Here is a 24,086-nt window from a genome sequence, read left to right on the forward strand (position 1 = left end):
AGTATGTGGGAGCTAAATAATGTGGTACCAGGACGTGTTTATTGTGCTGCATGGACTCACAGCGGAGCAAATTACATATTGTACACTGAAATAAAGCTTTACAAATAAAATCAAATTGTCCAACCACAAGTCACCCAAAGTCAATCATTAAATGAAACACGAACTCACACTACTGAGGGCTAAATACAACAACTTTTTGCATATAATGAAAAGTTTCAGTTTCTATAATAATACCTGAATGTAACTGCACATTCAACTATAAGTTATAAGTTAATTTTTACAATATGGCGATTCAGATGAGACAATGTGTAATTTAAGTTTGTAGAAACCGTTTGAAATAAATATGTTTACTGTAACTCTACAACCAAATTGACATTTATGCTTTCTGCGCTGATTTTCTTCTACAGGTGAGAAAAATAACTGCACCTAGTATTTGTTTCACTGATTAAATAACTGTGTTAAATCTAACGGTGGATGTTAAAGTGGCGTCATTGCAGTGAAAACTGACTTGGTCACATCTGGAAAGGCTTTGTGTGGAGCCTCTAGTTTCAAATGCTGCATTTTGTGTGTGTTTGGGTGGCACTGGGAGGCTGTCATGTGTGAATCCTTTCAGCATTCTCCACAGGGGTGTTGTTTTCTTTGGGTTTCAAAAAAACAAGCTCTCGGGTAATGATTTCAGCGTGGGTTTTTTTTTTTCTTTGTGCTACCAAAAGTTCTGCCTCATTCAGTGCAACGTATCAGGTGCAAATCTTCCATTAAAGTGCTGCGGCATCCGGCAATGTGGCGTGTTCAATCGATAAACCGACGGTGCGTGTCAGATGATGTGCTGTATGTGTGTGTTCGGGCACATGTGCGTGCATGCATGCCACCCTGTGCTCCTGTCATCTGTTTGGCCCCTCTAGCTGGTAATCTGAGCATAGAGATTAGAAAGAAAAACACCACAGAAGAATGTCTTTGGTTGAGCCAACGAGGAATTTACAATGGCCTTCAGGCTGCTTTGACCTGTCCCTGCCTTTCTCTTGCTGACTCTTTCTCTCACACACACAAACACACATAAAAATAACAGAAGAAAATATCAACCTGCACCCTTTTTCAGTTTATCAATTATTAAAACATTTATTTCACCAACTTCAAATTAGGCCAAACAACACATTCATTTGAAAAATAAAAAAATATTAGAAACATTATCTCATTTATCTGGCAGCAAACCAAATGTTAGCTCTCAGGGTAAACTCTAATTATCCTTTAAAAATATAATAATATGCACTTGTATTGAAGCTGTAATATCAATTAACAATCTGGGTAATCATTTCATTAAATTGCCTGTCTTTTCTCTTTTGATGCTGACGATTATTTACAGTTTATATGAACTTAACAGTGCTATCATTCCTTTTCCCTTCTCTATTGTTCACAGGGGCTGAAGCATCTTAAGGAATAGGTTGCAGTAATGTCGCCATGTGGGTAGACATGACAACATGTAACATGTTGTAGGGCAGAAAGGGAGCTTGAGGTCGATGCGTCGGTGGAGTTCTAGTTTCAGTGGGACAGCTGCTTCAGTGCCCAGGTCAAACTGGACACCAGACCGTCTGACCTGATTCCTCTCACTCCGTCACAGCCCAGCAACCTGCCTTCCTCATAGACAAGCCACAGCCGGTGTGTGTGTGTGTGTGTGTGTGTGTGTGTGTGTGTGTGTGTGTGTGTGTGTGTGTGTGTGTGTGTGTGTGTGTGCGTGTGTAACACAGGCAAAAAGGAGGTCTTTGCCCCGACGAAGGGGACAGGTGTTAGGGACAGGAGGTGCCGTGTGGCCCGGGGGTGTGGTCAGGTGGTGACACACCTGTCCCCCCTTGCACAGGCGGGTCTAGTTACACACAAATACACGCTGACTCGCATGCAGACGACTCACATCAGCCAGACCATGTGTTCTGACATGCACCATTAGACCATCTACCCGCTGATGCCATCTGGGATTGATGACAAACCTGGTGCGCCATAGAAAGCAGTAGATATGTTACACAAAGCTTTGCGTGGATATTTGGTTACCATGAAAAATGTGCATGACAAAGAGAGAGAGACAGCTTATAGAAAGTTTGTCTGGATGTGATAGATAATTTTTCCAAATATACTGTGGCTTAAGTTCCCCTGTGTAATGTGGCTCAGAAAATCAGTGTTGACTCTGTTGATGAACTTAGGAAGATGGCAAACCAGTGAAATGAGGAGGTTAACTCCCTACATCCAAAATGTTTAACGGCTAGTACTTGACTAACTAAGAATATCATCACAGCAGAGGCTGATTTATTCTCCTCTGAGTTCGTCTGAGAGCTAATGTAGCCTCAAGCCCTTGTGATTTTTTTTTTTTGCTTTTGCAGACTTGTCATCTTAAGCTGAAATGTACGCTGACTCAAGTTACAAAGTTGAAGCAATTTATTGGATTTCACTCAGCTTCCCCTGGAGCCATTAAATGTGTTATACAGCTTCTTTTTACATACACTATTGTCATCCTTAAAAGCTGTAAACAGACTTCAATTCCAGATTTTGGACCCTTAAGGTGCACCGTTGCTACATGTCCCTCTGTGCTTTCCATTTAAAAGAGTGTAAGTGGACACCAGTGTGTGTGGCACATGCGGCATTTCTGTAAAACCTTGGAGATGGGGAGATAGGCGTCTGGCCCTGGGGTGTGGATTTCAGGCAGGTGCATGTGCCTGCCCTGCGGCTCCTCAAGGGACAGGACAGGACGGGACAAAACGAAGAGGAGGAGGAGGAGAAGAGGGGAGGCAATCTGCAGTAACACACACAAACCCCAGATCCTCACTCAAAGGCTGTCCCCCACCCATCTTGTCCTCCCTGCCCAGAGCCCCTCCTTCCTTCGCTCCCCACCATATCCTTCATTGACTGGAATGTGCTTGGACAATAGAACTGTCCTGGTCCTTCGGCTGGTGCCCACCCACTCCACGCCGGGCCCACACAGGCCCTGACAAGAGGACAAAAGTGCACCTTGCACTTCTCAGCACTACCAGCAGCACCCTGGGGGCGAATACCTGAATACCTTTGGTAAAGAAAAGGAGACAGGCGGGCAAGAAAGAATGAAACAACATGAGGAGAGAGAGGGGAGAAGGATGAATTTTTAAAAAACAAAAACAAAATAATACTCAGCGCAAGATAATTTTCACTCTCAGCTGCCAAATGAAACACAGACTCCTGGAGAGATCCAAGCAAAACACAAGAGAGGTATTGCAGTTTTAATATCCTCCCCCTCATTAGTCATTATGTTGCTCATGCTTATATATTATATCCATTTTGATACCTGCTTTCTTGGCAATATCTCACCCAGAAAGTGTTTGATCCTGCTCTTCCTCCAGTACTCCTTTATTCCCTCATGTCACGACTTGCTGGCCCCTGCCTAGCTTGTCCTGCGTGTGGTTTGCTCACAATCAACCCTTACACTCCTTTTCTTGCATCACAGTTAGTCCTAACTGGCTCACAGCTGAAATACACACCAATGCCACTGGCAGAGCAGCAGATTGGTGATTTAACTGTTGAGCTTCGAACAACTTTTCTCACCAAATTGAAGCTTCACAGCCTCTCCTTTCATTCCCTCCTCCTGTCTCTGGGCGAAGGCGTGCTAATCAGTGAAGTGAAGTGTGCTAAGCCTCAGTCACATTACCGCTGATGAAACCGTAATCACTTTTCCACCGCACGGCAAATGTATGTGAGGTCATGATACTGAAAAAGTAAAGCAACTTTTAATAGAATACGCAGTCGCTTCACCTCTGGCAATACTTCATCAGTGCTTCTGCTCTTTGCCCAAGTAAGAACTTCATGAAGCATACTGTATGCAAAACCTCTCCTCCACCATTTCCTAAACCATGCTGCTCCCTTTGCACATGCATTACAATACCTACAGGTAGTGTGCAGTTGCAAAAGGTTAACAGATAAAATAACGTCAAATAAAGGTGCACATAAGACAACTTCAACATGAATATCTGTTGGTAGACACTGAGCATCTGCAGCCAAAACTACTCTGATCCACTGGGGCAAAGACACAGGATCTCAGGGGGTTTCCTGTGGTTGCACTGGGATGTTGGCAGCAAGCTCTTTGGGATAGAGCCTCCGTGAATCGGGAATATTCCACCATCTTGAGGGATTGTTGATCAGATTTTGATGTGGGGAGTCTGGGCTCTTTTTTTCCCCCCTCCAGCTGTTCTTGAGCACTCTTTATGTGTGGCAGGGAGTCTTGTCCTGCTGTTGACTACAGGGTTTTGCATGGCGGTCTTTAACAGTGTTAACGTGGGTGGTACATGTCACGTACACGTGAATTCTGAAGATCACTGCAGATCATTGCACTGTGATGAGATGAAGAATGTCTCTCATTTCACCAGCCATGTTGTGGCTCATTAACAGACCTGTTTGAATCTAAATCTAACTTGAATCTAAGTTGAATCTAAAGGAATTTTGTCCTAACATATTGGTATGTTTTAACAATTACATAATCATCTATTTATTTTTGTTTATTCTGACGAGAGATATTTGCATCCATACTACCCCTGTATTCTCTTGCCCCATATTCCCATGTAACTAAAGATTAGTAGTTCTTTAGCTGTTTATGAGCAGTAGAAACATTCATGTAGAGAGCTCTGCAGGACACAAAGTTGGAAACTTCTGTTAAGCACAAAGTACCGGTATCTCATTTGTTTACGCTCCTGTTTCTTTATGGCTCATCCTCTACCCTCTGACCCTGTGGGACAGAGTGTCTGTGTTTAGGAGGAAAGCACTGGCCACATAACACTGATACACTCACACACTCACACACACACACACACACACACACACACACACCACTGAAAGGGGACAGCAGGAGTGCGGAGGTGGGCAGGAAATGGCGTGTACCCCCTCCTGCAGGCCATATCCTGTCCTTGGGTAAAACTGGTTTATTTGTGCAGAGATCTGAGCTCTGCGTGCGCGTGTCTCACATAGTTGAATGTGGATGTCTTCGGAGAGGTAATGAAAAACAAGAATTTAAAACAAACAGAGTTGGAACAAGAAATAATTTCTTTGGACTCGACACAGGAATAAAAAATAAATTTAAAAAAAAGATCTGCACGTGATTTGCACATTGATTGTGTGTTTGTGGGAAACTCTCACTTGAAAACCTTCCATAGTCAGCATATCTCACACAGCATGTCATTGATCAAGTCTGCATTGCAACATGTAGCATTCCTCTGTAAATTCTACTCCCTAGTGATTTGATTAATGGCCCACAAACAGAAACAGTCATTCTTCTCCAGACACCCACCAAGCCACCCCACCCCCACGCTCCTCCAGTGTCCAGTCTCCTCTCCCTCGTTCTGTTCCTCCTCCCGTTATTATCTTCTTATCCTTACTTCACCCTCCCATGCAAACCTCAAGCCATTACTTTCCCCATCCTGCATTATTTTCTGGAGTAGAGAGGTGGAGATTTGTCAGCCCTCTGAAAAAATTGAGCTTTTTTAATGGCTTTTTAAGGACAAAGGTAGACAAGAGTCCATTGGGACAGCTCCAGGAGAAGAGCGGTGGCATTGTGTAAGAGCCACTTGCAAAAAAAAAAGTTTGAAACTTTAACCCAGTGACTTAACCCTCCTGGCTTGAATCTGATCCTCTAGTGAATTGGTTTTGCAACCCCTGCCAATTCTGATTTCAGCAACATACCTTCTTCAATATGGACCACTGTAAAATCCCAGCAGAGACACATCAGCCCCTCACAGAGACTCACAAATGCTCTCATGCAGTATGTGCACAGAAACAGCCGTAGCCGCACCCAGATGCTTTATATCAGCACTTTTTGGGGCAGGCTGTGTTTGTACAAGACCGACAGGCCACTTCCCGTGTCCTAAACATTACCCGAAACCTTTCAACATATCGGGTCCCAAAAATGTTCATGCTACACATTTGAAAAAAGTTTATTTCATTGTTGATATCCTCTGCTGCTTACCATTTCTCAAATCCAGAGACCCGGCTTAATCCAGCCTTGTGATCTGTTCTTTTACACTCATGCAAAGCCCCACTTATGAGTCAGGGTGATTGTTTAGAGAAAGCCATATATTTTGTGTTTCCAGGATGACGCCATCCTAACAAAATAAAACTCATCCCGCTGCGTATTGTCAAACATCAGCTTTTGCATACACAAAACCAAAAGCAGGGTTTGCTCTTCACTGGACACCGTCCAGCTTTTAAAATCACAGAGTTATCAGTGAATACATTTTCACTGTTTCATTTGTTGGAGCAAACTAATAACACTTCAGACATTCTTTCCATGACAGTAACACATGTGGTATATTTAAATGATCGGCAATCCCCTTTTCTTCGTAATCATCTCAGCATTACATTATTTCCTGTTACTGGAAAATCTAATTATTACTTTAATTCAGGAGCAAACTGCAATGACAGTAGACAGAGCAGCCCTCTCTGTGTTAGGCTGTGGTATTGTATGTCTGTCACTAATGGCTCAGGAATGTTAAATTAGTCAGGGGCTACATGCGTGACGATGTGAACATTAAAGCACTTTGAGGAGACCAATATGATATTACACACACACCGAAAAAGAAAGGTGACAGGTCCAGTGATCTCATTGCCTCAAAGCTACAGAGTGATAGACTGCCTCCCACACACTGCAAACCAGGAAAAATGCCCCCTGAGCAAGATGTCAGAGTTAAATTTCAAAACGGCCGAAACACATAAGAAATGACAGTCTGTTTGGTGGCATTGTTTTGGATAAATTTGGTTTGGCCGAGCTTCAATGTCCCAAGGAGAAAATGCAATATCTTTCTTTTCTATCTTTCTTTTTTGCATTATTTGACATGTTTTGCATCTATCTAACACATAAAAGTGACAAGTTCAAGCTCAGTTCAGTCCCTTGTGGCGTGCTTCTCTGCTTTTCTGACTCACTGCCTGCGTAGGTGTGCAATGACTAAATGACTCTCACCTCACAATTAACAGGAGCCCAGGACAGACAAATGTTTAAAAAAAAATCCCCCTTGATCACCTCTTTATTCAGCCGGTGTGTGTTTGAATGTGTGCACACACGTGTGTAGTCTTTCGGGTGCTGTTTACATTGGACAAGCTAAGTCATGCAATCTGATCTCAAGCTTTTTGAGTGCCCCCGCAAACCCCTGTCACACACACACACACATGCATCCACCTCTCAACACCGTGAGCTATTGGAGGAAACACTTTGTTACCTCACTAAGACATGCTGGCGTCAGTGTGTGTGGGTCAGGAGGGCAGTAGGGATTGGAGACACATTGCTGCCATGTGTTCACCCTGAATGTTCACATTCAGGTTGTGGAAGACTGCACTTTCACCAGAACTTCCTACCAGGTAACCCAGAGATTAACCATTCCTGCACAAGCTGCAAATTATTTCTGCATTTGCTCATCTTGACCCCAGAGCGCTCCTTCCTCTCCCAAAGCTGGACGTGGGTCAGTGGGACTCTTCTCAGCTGATTTCACACAAATTTTCTTCTGAAAAATAAAATCACATCCTTACCATCTTCTTTGACGCCAGTTTACTTGCCTGCCTTTTTCCCCCGCACCTGCAACCGCAGTGTTCCCCGCCTCTTGGGCATGTGTCCTCCATCTGTGCATGCTGACAGCCTGGCAGGTGTGCGCAGGTGTTCCCCTCATCACTCAGCATCACACAAACCCATCACCGCTCCCCCTTAACACACATGAACCCATATACAACAACGCACAGCTCTATCTTCCCATTCAGAAACTGTCATGTCTGTCCTGATGAACTCATTTGTATTTAAATAAGAAGCCTGCTGACACACTTCTTTAAAGAACAAGAAGCAGACGAGAACGAGCTGTTATTTTAAAACAATGCTTTTATTTACAAATGACAGAAAAATTCACAACCTTTAAAAAAGGCACATTCAGTTCAATGTTTCATAAAAACTGTATGTCAACACTTATCCTAAATACAAATGTCATTTAGATTGTAAAATAGCCCTGAGCAGTTAGTCCCTGGTTCAATTCCTGGCTGACTGAACCATTTGTTGCACGTCATGAGTGTCTGTTGTATATTTCCACTATTTCCTGTGACTCTCCACTTAAAAATGACAACTTTTTTCTTTTCAAATGAGACATTTGTAAAAAGGCAAGGTGTATTTTTGGTCCTATAACACACATATATTGGAGTGCCTATTGAAAGTGTTTCTGGCTTGCAGAGAGGCACACCAGGCGGGGGGTGTCACCTGTTGTCGAGGTCACAGCTAACACATCCCTCGGCGCCCTGCCTCCACAGTGCACCATGCAGACAGCTGTCTCAACACTCACATTTGCTCAGATACACACATGTCATGTATGCATAGTATAGTGAGGAAGGACATCCCCACACACACACACACACACACACACAAACAAACACAAGCAGCTGCAACATTGCCAAAGTCCCGGACTGGCGGGCACCAATGGGCTCCCCTGGGAATTAATTGAATGTCCACCTGCTCTCAAATCACAATGGATGAGACAAAATTGTGCCACAGATAGGACCTCAATCTGATCCTCTAATTGATTAAGGCACATTTCATAAAAGTATAACTGCATTTTTTTTTTCATGTGTGTGTGTGTGTGTGTGCGCAGCTAATAGCATTGGCTCCCATCACAACAGGTAGCTTCAACTGAAAGGACAACAGGAGGAATGTGACTTTTACGAGGAAGGACAGCATCCGGAGGCGCTGTGTTTGTTCAGAAGAGACATGCGACTGAAGGTCCTGGAGCAGGAGCCACACTGGTACTTCTTCACCTCAGAGTGGGTCTGCATGTGGGCGCGCAGATTGGAGCGATCGGCAAAGGCCCGGCTACAGTGCTGACAAGCAAAGGGGCGCTCACCTGGTTAAAAAGAAAAGAAAGAAAGAGAGAGACAATCAGTGCCAGCCCAACATTCCCAACACATTAACAAAAGTTTACCCCCGAGTCATTGTTTTTTCAGATACTCTAGAGATAACAGAAAACAGTGGTAGGACACACTAACTTCATTAATGCAGAGTGCCTTTTAACATGCAAAGCACCTGTGAGGAAGATTAGATTATGTCCCCCCCCCCAGCATTTGCTCACACATCAGGAAACATCAATGAATATCAATGAGAACAAGGTGCAACCAGCTGTTAAGTTAACAAGCCTACAGATCTTGGAAAAATCAATTGTCTGACATACCTGTGTGTGTGCGAATGTGTCCTCTGAGGAGCCACGGTCTGGAGAAAGCCTTGCCACACGTGGTGCACACGCAGGGCAACGTGTGTGATCGAATGTGCATTTTCAGGGCACCCAGGCTGTTGTACTCCTTGGGGCAGTGTTTGCAGTGGAAGACCGGGCGTGCTGAAGCCTCTGTGGTCATAGGAGTCTCGGGAGCACAGGGGGGGAGCTGGTGGGACATCTGATGCTGGGAAAATGCAGAGAGGCTGGTGTAGCTCTTGGTGCAGTGCAAACAGTGATAGATTGGCTGAATTGTATCTGGGCTTGGTGGGTCTGAAGTACGTCCGCCGTCCTCCTCTTCCTCACCGCTGCTGCAGGAGGGAGAGCTGCTGAGGTCCAAAGGGCCCATGGGTGAAGGGGGGAGAGATTCTGGGGAAATCAGGGGGTGAGGTCGAGGCAGGATGTCCACGCTGAATATTAGCGTGGCGGGTTGGCAGGTCAGTGCAGAGCTGTTCTCTGATGGAAGCTCAGCCAGTGGAAAATTTTCTGGCACAAAAGCTGGAGATGCAAAGGAAATGAAGTCAGGTTAGTTAAATGGGACAGACGATCTAATAAACCACTAAACCTGTTTTCATTCTTCGGGTTCACGTTACAGCCTATTTTAATCACAAGCTTTCTTATCATGAGTTTTTCCAGGTGACAGGGACAAGAATTAGGAATGCCCAAGCTGCTACATGACAGGTATACACCTTATCACGTCTGCCACATGACTGTTATGTGTCTGCAGGTAACTTGATGGGGAGCTCATGACTGTGATTCCCTATGTGTCTAATGCACTCGCAAATATCTTGCATACAATCACGGACAATAGCAAACTTACCTGTGTGGCTCTCCGGGTAGCTTTCCCTATTATGCTGCTTCTTGTAGGGAAAATACTTCTTGACAAGGAACGACCGAGGCATCTTGAGCTCTAGCTTCACCGATGGAATAACAATACAAAATAAAAAACGGGGGGAAAAATACAGTCCAAGGCGTTGTGCGCTCTAATCACAGCTTGAGCAAACAGCAGATTCCTGTCGGGGTGGAGAGAAAACTCTTGGAAGATTGACAAGACGACTACCAAAGTTGAATCTGTCTGGGGGATCCCAAACTTGCCTCCTCATATAGTAAGCAGAGGAGAGAAGCAGCGGAGTGGGTGGGCACGTCTCCGCCCACATACACACCCCCGTGTGTCCGGGCTGGGCGCCACCGGCTCCATTCATCACAGGTGACCAATGTGCCAAAAGCTGTTGCAGCGCCCTGATCTAATTATGCATTTCACGCCTCTAATGGCTGACTTTCAAACATCGGGCATACGCGTATTGTCATGTGAACGGCCGAGTGTTCAATTCAATGTGCCGAACTGTTTTCATAGCCTACCTGAACTGAAATGTGCATATCAATGCTTTTCATTGTGAGGAAGACCCGGAGGGAGAAGTGAATATGTAAAACAGACGGAGGGGGAGAAGTTTGCCTTCAGGGCCAAAAAATTACTTTTATATTGTGTTCAGTCGAAGATCCTGATATGAGTTCAAATATGTCCACGGTAATCCTAACGGGGCGTCCTGCAGGAAAAGCACCAAAACCAAAGCATTTCCCATTTTTGCAATAATTTTGCAAAGAAATAAATCATACACCTTACCAAAAACTTGAGCGTCCTCTGTTGGTCCATACTGCAATGCAGTCAGTGGTTTGTGGTGGAAGAATATGTTTTGCACAATATATATATTCACAAATACCCGAAAAGCAGTGTTAAAAAATAAGATTTGTGGCACTGATTTGCACAAAATATTGTTATTTCTACGTACAACCCGCACAATAATGTGCAAAAATGTCAGAAGTAATCGCATAAGCAGTTTGAGAATTTCACCATTATCATTGCATTGCAAAACAAGTGACACTACATGACTTTTACAAGCAAATGAGAATAAGCTGAGGTTTTGTCCTCACTGACTACCCCTCTCATTCTCTCTCTGCGGGGGACACGTCCGTTTGAATAAAGGCGCCGCTGTTCTCCAGATTGCTCACAGCGTGATATAAGGTAAAAAATTAACAGAGCCGACAGGAGCACATGATGATGTAAACTGAGACCTATTAAATCCACATTAGGCGCTTCTCTCGAATGAGCATCACATGATGTTTTAGACTTCACCCCAAGGTTTTCCAATCAAAAGTCATGTCTTTGTCTCCGTTGTGTTTGTGACTAAAGTGAGCATGGGTTACAGGGACCGTTGGAAAGATCAGCAGGCAAAGGTTTATTGTTGTTATTATTATTATTATATTTTTTTTATTACATACCAGAAAGTTATTTTACCTTGATCACTTTAGAAAGCTGTATTTTTCTCTAATATCCTTGCTTAGATTGGTTATAGTGGTAAATATTGTCTAGTCTTAAAGATTTATGTATATATATAAAAAAGAAATTACCTCTTTTTGTAAATATCCTTATTACTTGTACCCATTCTGTGTTTTACGTAATAATCAATCCCAAAAGAAGTGTAATTTATGGACAGATAAAATACCTTTATGGTACTGTTGTGTTCTATTTGTTGCTGTTTCTGCTGCTCTCTTGACCAGATATCGCAGTGACACTTTTTACCTTGATAAATAAAGGATAAAAGTCACCTTGCCAAAAACTGTTTTGAAGCATCCTCCTGAAATGACAGATGTATATTTAAAAGACTCTATGTTGACGGGTTATCTACAAAATGTTAAAAACCCACAATCTTTTTTTTTTTCTTTTGCAAATGCCAGCAGTCACTGTGCACCCTCTAAGTGTGAATATCACGTGAATGCCATTCACTAAACAAGACCATCACAGTCTTCACTGGTCCTATTTAGCACTGCAAAAGAGAGTGTGTGAAGGGTGTATATACACCTGTCTAAAGGCGCCATTGTCATGGCAGGCCCGATAGTTCACACATCGTTAGAGCGCTCCTTGACTCCGACGCCACGTAGGCTGGAGGGTCATGAGGGCAGGTCGGCAGTAAAAACAAAAGCAAATAGCAAAGACACACGTGAAAGTGATCTGAGCGGTGCTTCTGTGCATGTTTAACCTGACTCTTAAAAGTCAGTTGAAATAATTGACATTAAAGGTATGCGCAGTGATATGATTACGTGTGTCTAACCCTGACACACTTTCATAAGATTTTCTCTTTTGAAGAAGTAAGAGTGAAAACAGCTGATTATACACTGCTGAATCTGCCCCTCCGTGCAGAGCAGTGTGTCTGCGGACAATTTGTGACACAACAGGGTTGGAGTGACCTCATGACACAGTGGGGACACGAAGACATGAAAAGTTTTCTGCTTGGAACAGATGTTATTCTTTTTTCTGGCCTCCAGAATAAAGCAGCCAGTGTTCTCAAAGCCTCCTCAAAAGGAAACTGTTGTGGAGGACGAGTCTTAATTCAGAATCATCTTAGAAGGGCTTTACTGGTGGAGAACCACAAAACTAAAACGAGACGCTGTCTGTCTAACGTTAACTGGGTTCTTTAGAAAACTGAATAAAGATATGGATGAAACCAAAGGGTAAAAGAAAAGGTGTCACACAGTCCAGGATAAACTGTAGTACAGAGCAGGTTACAAAAACTAAACTCTGGGCGTTTATCAATAAACTCAGAGTACAAAGAACAACTTACTGTTTTTCTATGACATTATAAAGCATCATAAATTGTCTTCTGTATGAGGATAGACCGTTTTATAATGACAGGAATAGGTCATTTCATTGAATTGTACATTGCTAAACTAATAAATATTTCATCACCAGTGTACTGTAGATAAAATGTGTTTCTTGTATGCACACATAAATGAATGCATTCATTCATTTATAAATTATAACTTTTTTCTGGCATTGAATGGAACATTTCAAAGCAAGCCTTACCTATGCAGCTGCATGTAAACAAAGCATATATCAAGTATTATAAACGTGAGTTGTGAAAGTGATACAATATAAAATCAGTGGGAGTCAAACTGACATTTTAAACCTCTGTAGCTGCTGACCACTGCTGACCGCCCCCATTTCATTCTCATTAGATTCTGTGTCCTTGTGTGGGGACATCACATTGTGGCTTTTCTGCACCTTTATCCCCTGTTCTTCTCAAGAAATTATTAGCAGTCTGTTCTAATGTCATACACAAACCTTTACTTCAGGATTCATTTTTTGAGCACTTAATCCTGAAATTGAAGATCCAGAGTTTTGTACAGGGTCAAAAATTATTCATTATTTATATAAGTGATATATGTCAGGTATGTGATATTTTTAAATCAGTATTTATTGCAAATCACACAAATATTTTTTTTTTCTCTGGGGCTAATCTAAAGGAGCCACTGTGATCACTTCATAAATGTGCAAAATAAAAAAAAAGAAGCTTGACAGGAACAAACTGTCATTAAATCTAAAGAAAGTTAAATAAGGTCATTTGGGAATTTTAAAAGAAATTAACAAGTGCATATAGATGGGCTCGACATGGAAGAAGTTCATGAAAATAGGTTTGTTGGTGTGATAATAAATGATAAAATAAGCTGTAAATCTCATATAAAACATACAGTATTAACTAAAGCAAAACATATACTGGATCTCAAATCACTTCACATTCTCTACTGCTGACTGATATCACTGTATTCAAATTACTGTGCAGAGGGTTTCATTAGTGCTTATAAATGTTCCATATTGCAGAGAAGGGTGTGTGTGTGGGGGGGGCTCCTTAATACTGGATATAAATCTTAAAGGAGCACAAATTATGTACGAAGCTTTAAACAATCTACTTACTCACAGTATGCTCAAATTGTTTTCTAGAGAATAAGTTAAATTTAAAACATTCATGTATCCGTACGACATAAAAAAGGAGTGAAGCTGTGGAACACACTGAGTGATGAACCGTCCCAGCATGACTCTATTAAAAAGCAGCACAAAAATATGTTTTTGCAAGGTACAGAGTGTGCACTATTTAAACACTATGTGTGTTTATACATGTATGTGTGTGTACATTTATGTGTATATATACATCTGTAAATATCTAAATCTCTTTTCATGTTACTGAGGTTATAAAACCTAATTCATGTAACAAATTATAAGAAAGGATTTATGATAGGACAGGGCAAAAACAGGGGGAAACTTGTGGTTATAAGTTACTAAATAGTTTCAAAGTAGAGGGAATAAATAAGATTGTCTCCTCGTACTCATTTTAAACAGTTGTAAAGTTATTTATTAAGATTTGTCATTTTACCCTGGGGGGGGGGGGGGGGGGGGGGGGGGTCTGTGTTGTTGTTGTTTTATTATTTTCAACATGTTCAAAATAAAGGCACACATCCCATCTCATAATACAATAAGGATAAACATTATAAGCTCCTAAATCTTTTATTTAGCCAACTTTTACTGGAGCTGAGCATATTTATTTAGAATGTTTTGATATGTTTTTTTTTTTTTTGTTTTCTGAGCAAGTCACCATTTCATTATCTTGACATCACACATCAGATCAACATCCAAACACTTGCTTGGACATGTGTTTCTTTTGCTCAAGTGCAGCTTAAAACCCTTTTTTTGCATTTTAAAACCACCTTGATCACCTTTGGTCAGCCAGGTGCATTGTTACCATTCAGTCTATTCAAGCAGCAGGTAACAGCCACTCAAGCACATTAGCATTTGTTTATGCATATTGACTTCCAGGCTGAAAACAGGTCAAGTCTTCTTTGAACAACAATTGATGATAGGCAGGAATACTGTAGCCCTCCTGGTGTGCCTCTAATTTAATCTGGAAGAAAGGTGATAAGTCTTTAATTTTTGGCTCTGTTGAGTTTTTTTAAGGGTTTCATCTACTAAGTGATGCATTTTCACATATTAAACTGAGCAGTTATATCTTCAATTCACAGGATGGAAAATATTTGTTCCTTGAACAAAATGCTCCATCCTTTCACCACCACAAGTTTGCTTTGTTTGTGCTTGTGCATGTGAGAGTGTTGCCCTACAGTTCAGAGGTCTTTAAGCTCATCAGCAGGGAGATAAGATTATCCCAGAGGAATGCAGAGGTGGACTCCGACACATATGTTCTGTGGATTGCACATGTTTCTGTTCCAGTCTCTTTCTCCAAGACACAATCACTGGTGGTTAAACTCCGGCCCATTCAAGCACATTTTGATGTGGGGAGGCAAACCGACATATCATGCAGATTAAAGCTGGTCTACCAGGAGTTTATGCAATCGACTGGATATTATCTGTTTTTGTAATCAGCCAAGTGAATTGCACACTCACTTACATTTACAGTGGCTCTTTCAATCATCACTAACAATTTCAAAGGCTCGGTTCAATTAGTTTTCATTTAAATGGCGCCAGTTCACAATAACAGTCTGCCACTGAAACTGTGGAGCAAAAGCGTCGTTAGATTTATAGTAAGGATAAGGTCAAGTTACATATTTAAAGACATTTTGTGCTTTACTTTAGTGGTAAATATTGTACTTTGTACTCAACTAAATGTAACTAAAAGTTGCATTACTTCAGCTACAACTTTATACAAAACCTACGAGTCTTACAATAAACCATGCGACACATGCATCATGATAAATAAAGCCTGAGCTTCGGGAATTAGCTCATTTAAATGGTTAAACATCTGTAGTGAAAGGGTTACTAGACTTTATTTCATTTTTTTTATGTCACCTTTATTTATTGTGATACTGACATTGTATCCTCTGTATGCTTTAACCACGGGTTTTGTCTTAAACAGAGACAATAACTACATTTTGGTTCTAAAATCTTTTTGTGCTTTTCTACCAGACTCAGACTGTTCAAATCTCACGTGTGCCATCTCCATCCTAAACTTGCAATGTCTTTCTGAACTCCACCCCTGCCATGAAAATATGATAGGAAGATAAGCTGCTACTTTATAAAGGCAGTTTTTCTTGGATTTGATGCTTTGTGTTCCTTATATTACATTTTGACAGTGCACTATGAAACATACAGACATATACAGGATAAGAAAACAAAACATACATGCAAACAAAAAACACATCATCATAACACAATTTACACTTCATGTCAGGATAAATACTAATAACATAGGATTTGCATAACATAACTTTAAATAAACTATTAATGCTACAGCACAAAAATGACGATGTCGAACTGAAGTGGCCAAATCAGGCGGTCAGATTTGACTTTGATTTTCTCATCAGTTATAATTCATTTACTGTGTTTTATATGCTACAAATGTGGAGTTTGTTGTGCTGAATGCCAGATATCATAATGACAGTTGTTTCTTTACAATCAGCACGTAGCAGAAGTCTAAAGAGTTGAAATAATAATTTGACAAACTGTCAGTGATTACCATGAAAATACAAATTAACAGTGTTTTATGTTAAATATGAAGAGCTAAGTTGGTCAGATGAACAAATAAAAGTGAGATTGTTTACTCTTTACTATTATATTAAACACCGATTTTCGGGAACTACTAAAATGCTGAATAATAAGTATCATCGCTATTCTTATTCTCATCAATGTGCGTATGCTGCACAAGCGTATTGCATTATGTACAGTTTTCATACACCTGTCACCACCAGATAATAACTCTGGTGATAATAGACTTCTGCTGCTGCACGGCGGTCGTCTAAACAAACATTTGACAAGACAACAGACTTGGTAATGAGAAAACACATAGATGGAAACATTTTCTTTCTTTAAATGAGGCGATGAAGGCTGATGTTTGTTTAAAACAACTTCTGGAAATTTGAAGCACAGAGTTAGTTCCTGTGCCTTTACATTTGCTTTTCTTTCCTTCAATCCTAAAACTCGGATCAATTCCCATCTCCAGATGCTGACAGAGATGGAATTTGCCCAGATGCATTCAAGCGTCTGTTTCTGTGCGTCTGTTTGCAAGCTTCTGTTCTACCCTTATCTGGATAACATGCAGACACCACAGTCCAATCACAGGCAACCTTTGATGTAATATATGCTACAAGCAAAGGTCAGTTGATGGCCAGTTTTTTTCTAGGCAAAATTAAAGCTCTTGCAAAGAGCACATAAGGAAAGTGCATGCTTTTTTTTTCTTTTTTGCTTTGTTTTTACAGCATAGTGTGATCTAATCTAAATTACTCCTTTGAAAGCCTTTTATTTTTCTTTTCATCCAAAGCTCATGTCTCACGTAAAGCTTTGTTAAATATGTTTGCAGAAAATGTGTTAATTAGAAAGAAAGAAAGAAAGAAAGAAAGAAAGAAAGAAAGAAAGAAAGAAAGAAAGAAAGAAAGAAAGAAAGAAAGAAAGAAAGAAAGAAAGAAAGAAAGAAAGAAAGTTAACAACTTTATAAAAACATATGCAAATTTGGGGGATTAAATCAATAAAAAATTCAATACAATTTTTATTTAAAACATGTAAGTGACAAGCATTGATAAGCATAAAAAACGGAACATGAAACCTGGGAAAACCTTCATATTCACATTTTAAACATCTGTTTTGATCATACGGTCTGATATCTACACGAACTCTATAAATAATACCCTACAAATAGTTTACACTGGCAATACTAACCTGTACCTTTGCAACTGTGCACACAATATATTAATCATTGTTATAAACATTAAACAGTTTTATATAACACTCATACACTCTGAATGTTTTAACATGCATAACTCAATGCACATTATATTCTGACCATTATTTTTACACGCAACATAATAATTTCGTTCCCCAGGGTAACCAGTGTGTTTCACAGTGTTTAAGACAATAAATTTTTTGAGTCTTGATAAATATACCTTCCCCATACACAGCCTTCACAATCACTAATTCTCTGATATCTCTTTCCAATTTAATTTAGTGATTTTTCAGGAGAGGAATTGGCGCCCCCTACTCTTCATAAACTGAACTGATATACAGAAGGGATATTCTAGGATTAATCACAGGGGGGCGACTGTAGACCAGAAATAACACTGCTGTTCACGAATCAATTATCAGGTCAGAAACAACCAAATAATCTGGCCAATAATCTGGCTGCTCCGCATTAACCTGTTATGTGTGATTAGTAGGTGAGAAAACAGGTTGGATCATAACAGCACTTAAGCTGATGACAGGGTGAAGTACAAGAATCCTACCTGCCCAGAAACACACACCAAACACACTGTTGGTGGGTTGTTGTTTTTTTCTTTAGTGGTTATCAATGAAAATCTTTATGCAAACCGACACTTGCATGCGTTCTGTAGAAAACATGTTATGTAACACTTTGATAAATAAAACACTGACCTTTTTGATAAGACGTTTTTGATAAGATTCTGATCTCTGTAGGCAATATGGTTCCTCTACAAATCCTTTATTAACTTGTTTCGCTGATGAGCTTGTGGCTCCTGCGTTTCTGTTTTTTGTTTTTGTTGTGTGTTTTTTTAAAGGTACACTTTTTGCACGCGTCTAAACGTGCATTTCAAATGGGACAAACACGTGGTGCAGCAGGCAGCTGGGGTGTTAAAAGTGACTGACGTTTCTCCTCCTTTCCCACCTTCAGCAATATTTGCATGACACTTTGTATGCATGTATCACACTTTGGAAATGTAAAGGTTCTTGTGATACAACATTTTCAGTTCGTAATGTGCTGTATTATGTGGGTCAGGCTGGATCTAGATTATTTTCTAGGAAGCATTTTGAAAGGAATATAGGTCATTTTTAAAGTGTTGCTTCAAAATTGTAAAAAATAAGACAAATATACACCAATAGAAATCATATGTAAATATCTGTGTTTGCAGTGGGTGTAAAATAAACATAGTTTTTTGTTTGGTTGTTTTTAATGATTAAGCTACGTTAGATTAACGTACAAAGTTTTCTCTTAGGTAAGAGAACTGTAGACTCTATGCCTCTTAATAATTAAGACTTGCAAGAACTAAGAGACAAACACGACCTGATGACATACTGCGAGAAAATGCAGGTGATTAGGTGTGGCTGTTGCGCTTTTGTCTGAAAACTCAGCACAACTTACTCATGTACATGAAAATCACCATGTGTACCACACCTTTATATTTATTCATTTATAGTTAAAGGCATCTGAAAAGATGGACCTGACTGTCCAAACCGGCCCTTCAGTTTCTCAGAAAAATGTCTTGGAAGTATTTTGCATAATGATTGTTAACACACAAATGTAACAAAGAGGCTCTGGTGCTCACGTCCCTGGGTTCACCCTTTCCTCAAACTGAATAAAAACTACAAACAAGATAATAAGATTAAGTTCAAGACCCCTCAATACAAAAATGTAAAGGACATTAAGTAAAACATAAAGATGTAGACGTGCAGAACCTGATGATGGTGTGAAGAATGTAATAATCTGGATTAGCAAAACATTACTGTGTAATATAAAGATATAAATACAGGTGCATAAATTAGAGCACAGCATGTAAGCATATTTTATAAGGTTATCTAATGAATTAAAATAGCAATTAAAACTTAAGCTTATATCAAATAGCCAATATTCACGTTTAATGGCGTAGAGCACAGACTTGTCAAGTTTTTATTTGTACAAAAAATAAAGTACCCTATATTTCATTACTCCGTATGTTAAAGTTTTGCTCCTCTGCTCCATTTTTCATAAATCTCAACGTTTTAGTGACTAGATACAGTAACATTCTTTGTTAGGCTGAAGAATAAAATGTGATTCAGCGCCTCCTGGCGGTTGAAAGAAGGGCCTGCCAATCAAAAACACGCTAAAAGTGTATCGTTTAATTTTTATAACAACATTTTATTTAATTATGTTTTACTGTGGATCTTAGGTTGCTAAAGGCCGCGTGTTTTTTAATATAAATGCACCCCCCCCCCCCCCCACACACACACACACACACACACACACACACACACACCAAAAAAAGAAAAACACACACATACACCCTCCTCTTGAAATTCTAAGTAAAGCAAACGCGATTTAATCAATGTAAGCAAAATAAACAGGCGTACATTTGATTAGCTGCTAGGCTTCTACTCAGAAAATAAATTCAGATAAAAGCTAACAGTTTATCTCAACCTGATTTAACCTGAGTGCTAGATCCAAATCAGATCACTGCTAAAATAAACGTTATCGTTCAATAATAGCTTCGTAAAAAGAGAAGGTATCGCAGTATTTGCTCGCCTTCCCCCACTCACAACACACACAAAATATAAACCCTGGTAAAACAAGTGGAGATGCCGGGGATTGAACCCGGGGCCTCATACATGCAAAGCATGCGCTCTACCACTGAGCTACATCCCCTGTTGGAAATCATGGCGCATTATTACGTATATAACAGTACGCATTCATGAACCGGAAGTTGATATTCCTTCTGTAAAATGAGTCGACGTTGAGCAGGTTATTTTTGCTCTCCTTGAGACCAGGTTATATAATTTCAGATCACAGCTTTAGCCTTTGACCCTTGCAGTATTTCTCTGGGTACAAGTACATTACTGTAAGTTACCTTTTTGAATGGATGAAGAAAAGTCCCGAGGTACTCCAGCTCAAAGGGTTTTTTTTTTTTAGTAGTGGTTTTGTAAACACAGGAACTCAACTGACGTCAAGATGGATGAATGGGAAATGTATCTGCTTTTTTGTATCCTTGTTTTGTGCTATTTTTAGCCTGCACATCTGAGCAATCTGCTCCTCATTTTCCATGCTATCTGTAAAGCAGATAAACTGATGGTGGTGATGAGGGCTAAAACTATACTGAAAGACACAGGCACAAAGCCTGATTATAATAATTCTGAAATGAAGTGAGTTTGACACGAGTGGCTGAAAAGCAGGTCCTTCTCACCATCCTAGGTACCCTAATCCTTCAGAGAATTTAAAATAGCTCCCCTCATTAAGTTTCATAATATTCTCCAGGGGAGCACGAGCGAGGGGCTGTCGGCCCCCTCTGGAGAGCACAGTCTGTCCTCACTCATTCTGTGTTTATCTGCACACCCTTGCCAAGGACACCACTTACAGGCCCTGTTTGCTCTGCCCATGTAGGGACAGACCCGACCCATGGGATGCACGCATGGCCTGAGGGTTGAAGGAGGGCTGAAGGAAGGAGAAGAGAAAGGGTGAGAGCCTTTGTCTACACAGGGCTCTCCCAGGATGAGGAGGGATGGGCACCCACTGATGCTGTTATTGTGTAAATTGTGTAAATTTGGACTGGTGACAGAACGCCACCATGCTGAGTCTGTGCTGAGTAATAAGGAAAGGCTGACAACCGTTATGTGGTGAGGGTTATCTGGGGACTGTAGAGTGCTGCATGTACAGACAGGCTGTATGCAATATGAGATCCAAAAAGGAATTCTTTATCTAAGGCCACAGACCTCCAGACGTTACACTGGACAGTGTCAAAGAGGAAGACCCCAACTTTGGAGTTTCAAGTGTTTCATACAGTTAGTGTGGATTAGTTATAGTGTGGATTTTTAAAAGAATGGTTTGATATTTATGTTTTGACAATGTTCTTGTAGTCTTAACACTTGCAAAGTTAGATGACCTGTGCATGAGCTTTGGTGGTAGAGCTACCATATCCAAGTAAAACAGAGCTGATCAGTAAGTCTAGCTCTTACCAGATTTCAAAAATATACTTAAAAGCCTTAAAAATAAATACATTTATTAGCAAGTCTTCTCTTCACAATCAAATTGTGGCTTTGCATCTGGGTGTCATTACTACCCTCCACTGGCTGCATTGCAAACCTCATTGAGGCAGGATTATGCAACCTTTTTCTCCCCCATATGATCAAACTGATGTAGACAAAGTATTCATAACGCCACATATTCAACAACTCATGAAAACAGGGCTACAAGCTACTATGAAATTCACTTACTTACGACAGCTCTTCGACTGCATAGGACACGGATGAATCACACTAAACATTACAGTCACCTGCCTCGAGCTTCTTTGGCACGATGATACCACTTATAGATTTTTGTGGGTTTTCTTTTGTTTTTCTGGATAGAGATGTGCAGCCAGTTTTGTACCTCTGCCTGTGTTTGTTTTACCTAAAGGTGTTCGAGGAAGTAGGAAGTAATGAATTGTTTCAACATATAACGTACTGTTAAACCCTACAAACTGCGATGTCAGTCAGTCTGTCATTTTTATACAGATTAAAATATCTTTTGTACAGAGGCTCATAATTCCTAGAGTATAAATCCTAATGATTGGTGCTCTAGTACCTACTAAATTAGCATTATCACTTCTTTTAGTGACCTATATCAGAAAGATGACTTCCAAAGAGTGTGGCACCTCAGATTCCCCTGTGAACTGTAATAGTATTGGTAAGCTTTTTAAGCCATTAACACCTCCATCCATCCATTTGCTTCCGCTTATCCTTTTCAGGGGCGCGGGGGGCGCTGGAGCCTATCCCAGCTGTCATAGGGCGAAAGGCGGGGTACACCCTGGACAGGTCGCCAGTCTGTCGCAGGGCTAACACATAGGGACAGACAACCATTCACACTCACTAACACATTCACACCTAGTGGCAATTTGGATTATCCCCACAAGCTGCATGTCTTTGGATGGTGGGAGGAAGCCAGAGTACCCGGAGGGAACCCACGCAAACACGGGGAGAACATGCAAACTCCACACAGAAAGACCCCAGCCTGATGGTGGAATTGAACTCAGGACCTTCTTGCTGTGTGGCAACAGTGCTAACCACCGTGCCACAGTGCTGCCGCCATTAACACCTTTTTTATACAAATATCAGAAGAAACTCACAGATTATCCAACTAGTCCTTTAAGTTCTCCACCCCTTGTAATGTGTGTCATTTACTTTACTTCTGGTACTGTTAAGTTGTCTGACCTCCTATCTCCTGGGGCTGCTGTCTTATCATCAGCTGACAGCCAGCAGAAGGAGAAAGGCCCGAAAGAAGAGAGGGGCACCAAAAATAAAGCCTTCATAACAGGGTGAAGAAGAGGTGAATAAGGTAATGCTGGGAGTCGACTCAAAACAAAGTGACATACTTTTGAAAGTATGTCAGATCAGTCGATTTGATTTATGAGCCAAAATACAAAAAGATTTTATGCAAACCACGAAGAAAATAAATTCTCTGAAGATCAAACTGAAAATGTTGTTTAGAAGTAAAACACAAATTGTCATGGTCTGGAGTCTGCGACTCCGTGTTTATGTTTAGTTTATTAGTATTCTGTGGTTTTGGTTGCCTTGGGTGTTTGTACTCCTCTGTTTCATGGTTCATGTTCCTATGTTCTGTGTCCCCCAGTCTGTGTTACGTTGGTGGGTTATGTCATTGCGTGTATGTGTTTCCTGTTTTATTGTGAAGGTCTGCGTCTTATGTGAGTGTTTTCAGTTTGCCTCCCTAGTCTCGTCACGTTAATCACTCCCAGCTGTGTTCCCCACCTGTGTGTAATCTCCCTGTGTTCTCTGAGTGTATTTAAGTTGTGTCTTCTGTCATGGTAGTTGCTGGTTTGTCTGTGTTGTTTCCCCTCGGTCTCCCTGCATCTCTCCATGTGTATTTCCCCGGATCTCCCTGCATCTTCGTTTCTGGTTTGTGTTGTTAGTTTACCCAGTTTAGGTTTCCGGTTTCATGTTTTCCCACCATTGCTGTTTGTACCCACCCTTGTAAATAAATACCCACCTGCACCAGAGCTGCCGTCTTTTGGGTCCTTTCTTCAACTCCACACGGCTTGCCCCGGCAAACCGTGACACAAATTTCTGTTAACACTAAGTCCTAATCGTCTCTCCTGCTCCCAGCAAGTCCCATCAGTATTTGTTTTGTTCCAGTCAGGAACTCACTTTATTGTCTGATTCAAGCTTCAACAGGCAACAAGCTGGACTTCCGAGTGAGCTGAATCATTGCTGCGCCTCGGTGTTTCACCACAGTGTTATCCTTCTCTTGCTGGGAACCTGGGTTAGCTGTGTTGGCCAGGAAAAGAACAGGTTTGCTGTGAAATAGGAACATGACCATGAACGTGAACCCAAACAGG

At 40.9% G+C, this 24,086-nt stretch overlaps 1 protein-coding gene and 1 non-coding gene across 2 annotated transcripts; both read right to left on the reverse strand.

The window, feature by feature from the left end:
* Positions 1–7,840: 7,840 nt before the first annotated feature.
* On the reverse strand, positions 7,841–10,364 carry snai1b (snail family zinc finger 1b). The gene is made up of 3 exons (XM_004545959.5): positions 10,048–10,364; positions 9,189–9,725; positions 7,841–8,864 (listed from the first exon to the last, which is right to left on the reverse strand). Exons 1-3 carry the CDS (start codon positions 10,127–10,129, stop codon positions 8,683–8,685), a joined length of 801 nt encoding a protein of 266 aa, XP_004546016.1. The 5' UTR covers positions 10,130–10,364; the 3' UTR covers positions 7,841–8,682.
* A 9,971-nt stretch (positions 10,365–20,335) lies between these two features.
* Positions 20,336–20,407, reverse strand: trnaa-ugc (transfer RNA alanine (anticodon UGC)). Its single transcript has one exon. It is a non-coding gene; the product is annotated as a tRNA-Ala (tRNA).
* Positions 20,408–24,086: the final 3,679 nt, after the last annotated feature.

Source organism: Maylandia zebra, linkage group LG20 (assembly GCF_041146795.1).
Source record: "Maylandia zebra isolate NMK-2024a linkage group LG20, Mzebra_GT3a, whole genome shotgun sequence".
Taxonomy (NCBI): Eukaryota; Metazoa; Chordata; class Actinopteri; order Cichliformes; family Cichlidae; genus Maylandia; species Maylandia zebra.

What these genes read in the sequence shown, in the direction of transcription:
- snai1b (XM_004545959.5), bottom strand. Translation starts at nt 10,129, where the DNA reads ATGCCTCGGTCGTTCCTTGTCAAGAAGTATTTTCCCTACAAGAAGCAG. An exon ending in CTACCCGGAGAGCCACACAG is followed by an intron (nt 9,726 to 10,047) that starts GTAAGTTTGCTA and finishes TTGCATCTCCAG; the next exon opens with CTTTTGTGCCAGAAAATTTT. An exon ending in ACACATTCGCACACACACAG is followed by an intron (nt 8,865 to 9,188) that starts GTATGTCAGACA and finishes CTTTTTAACCAG; the next exon opens with GTGAGCGCCCCTTTGCTTGT.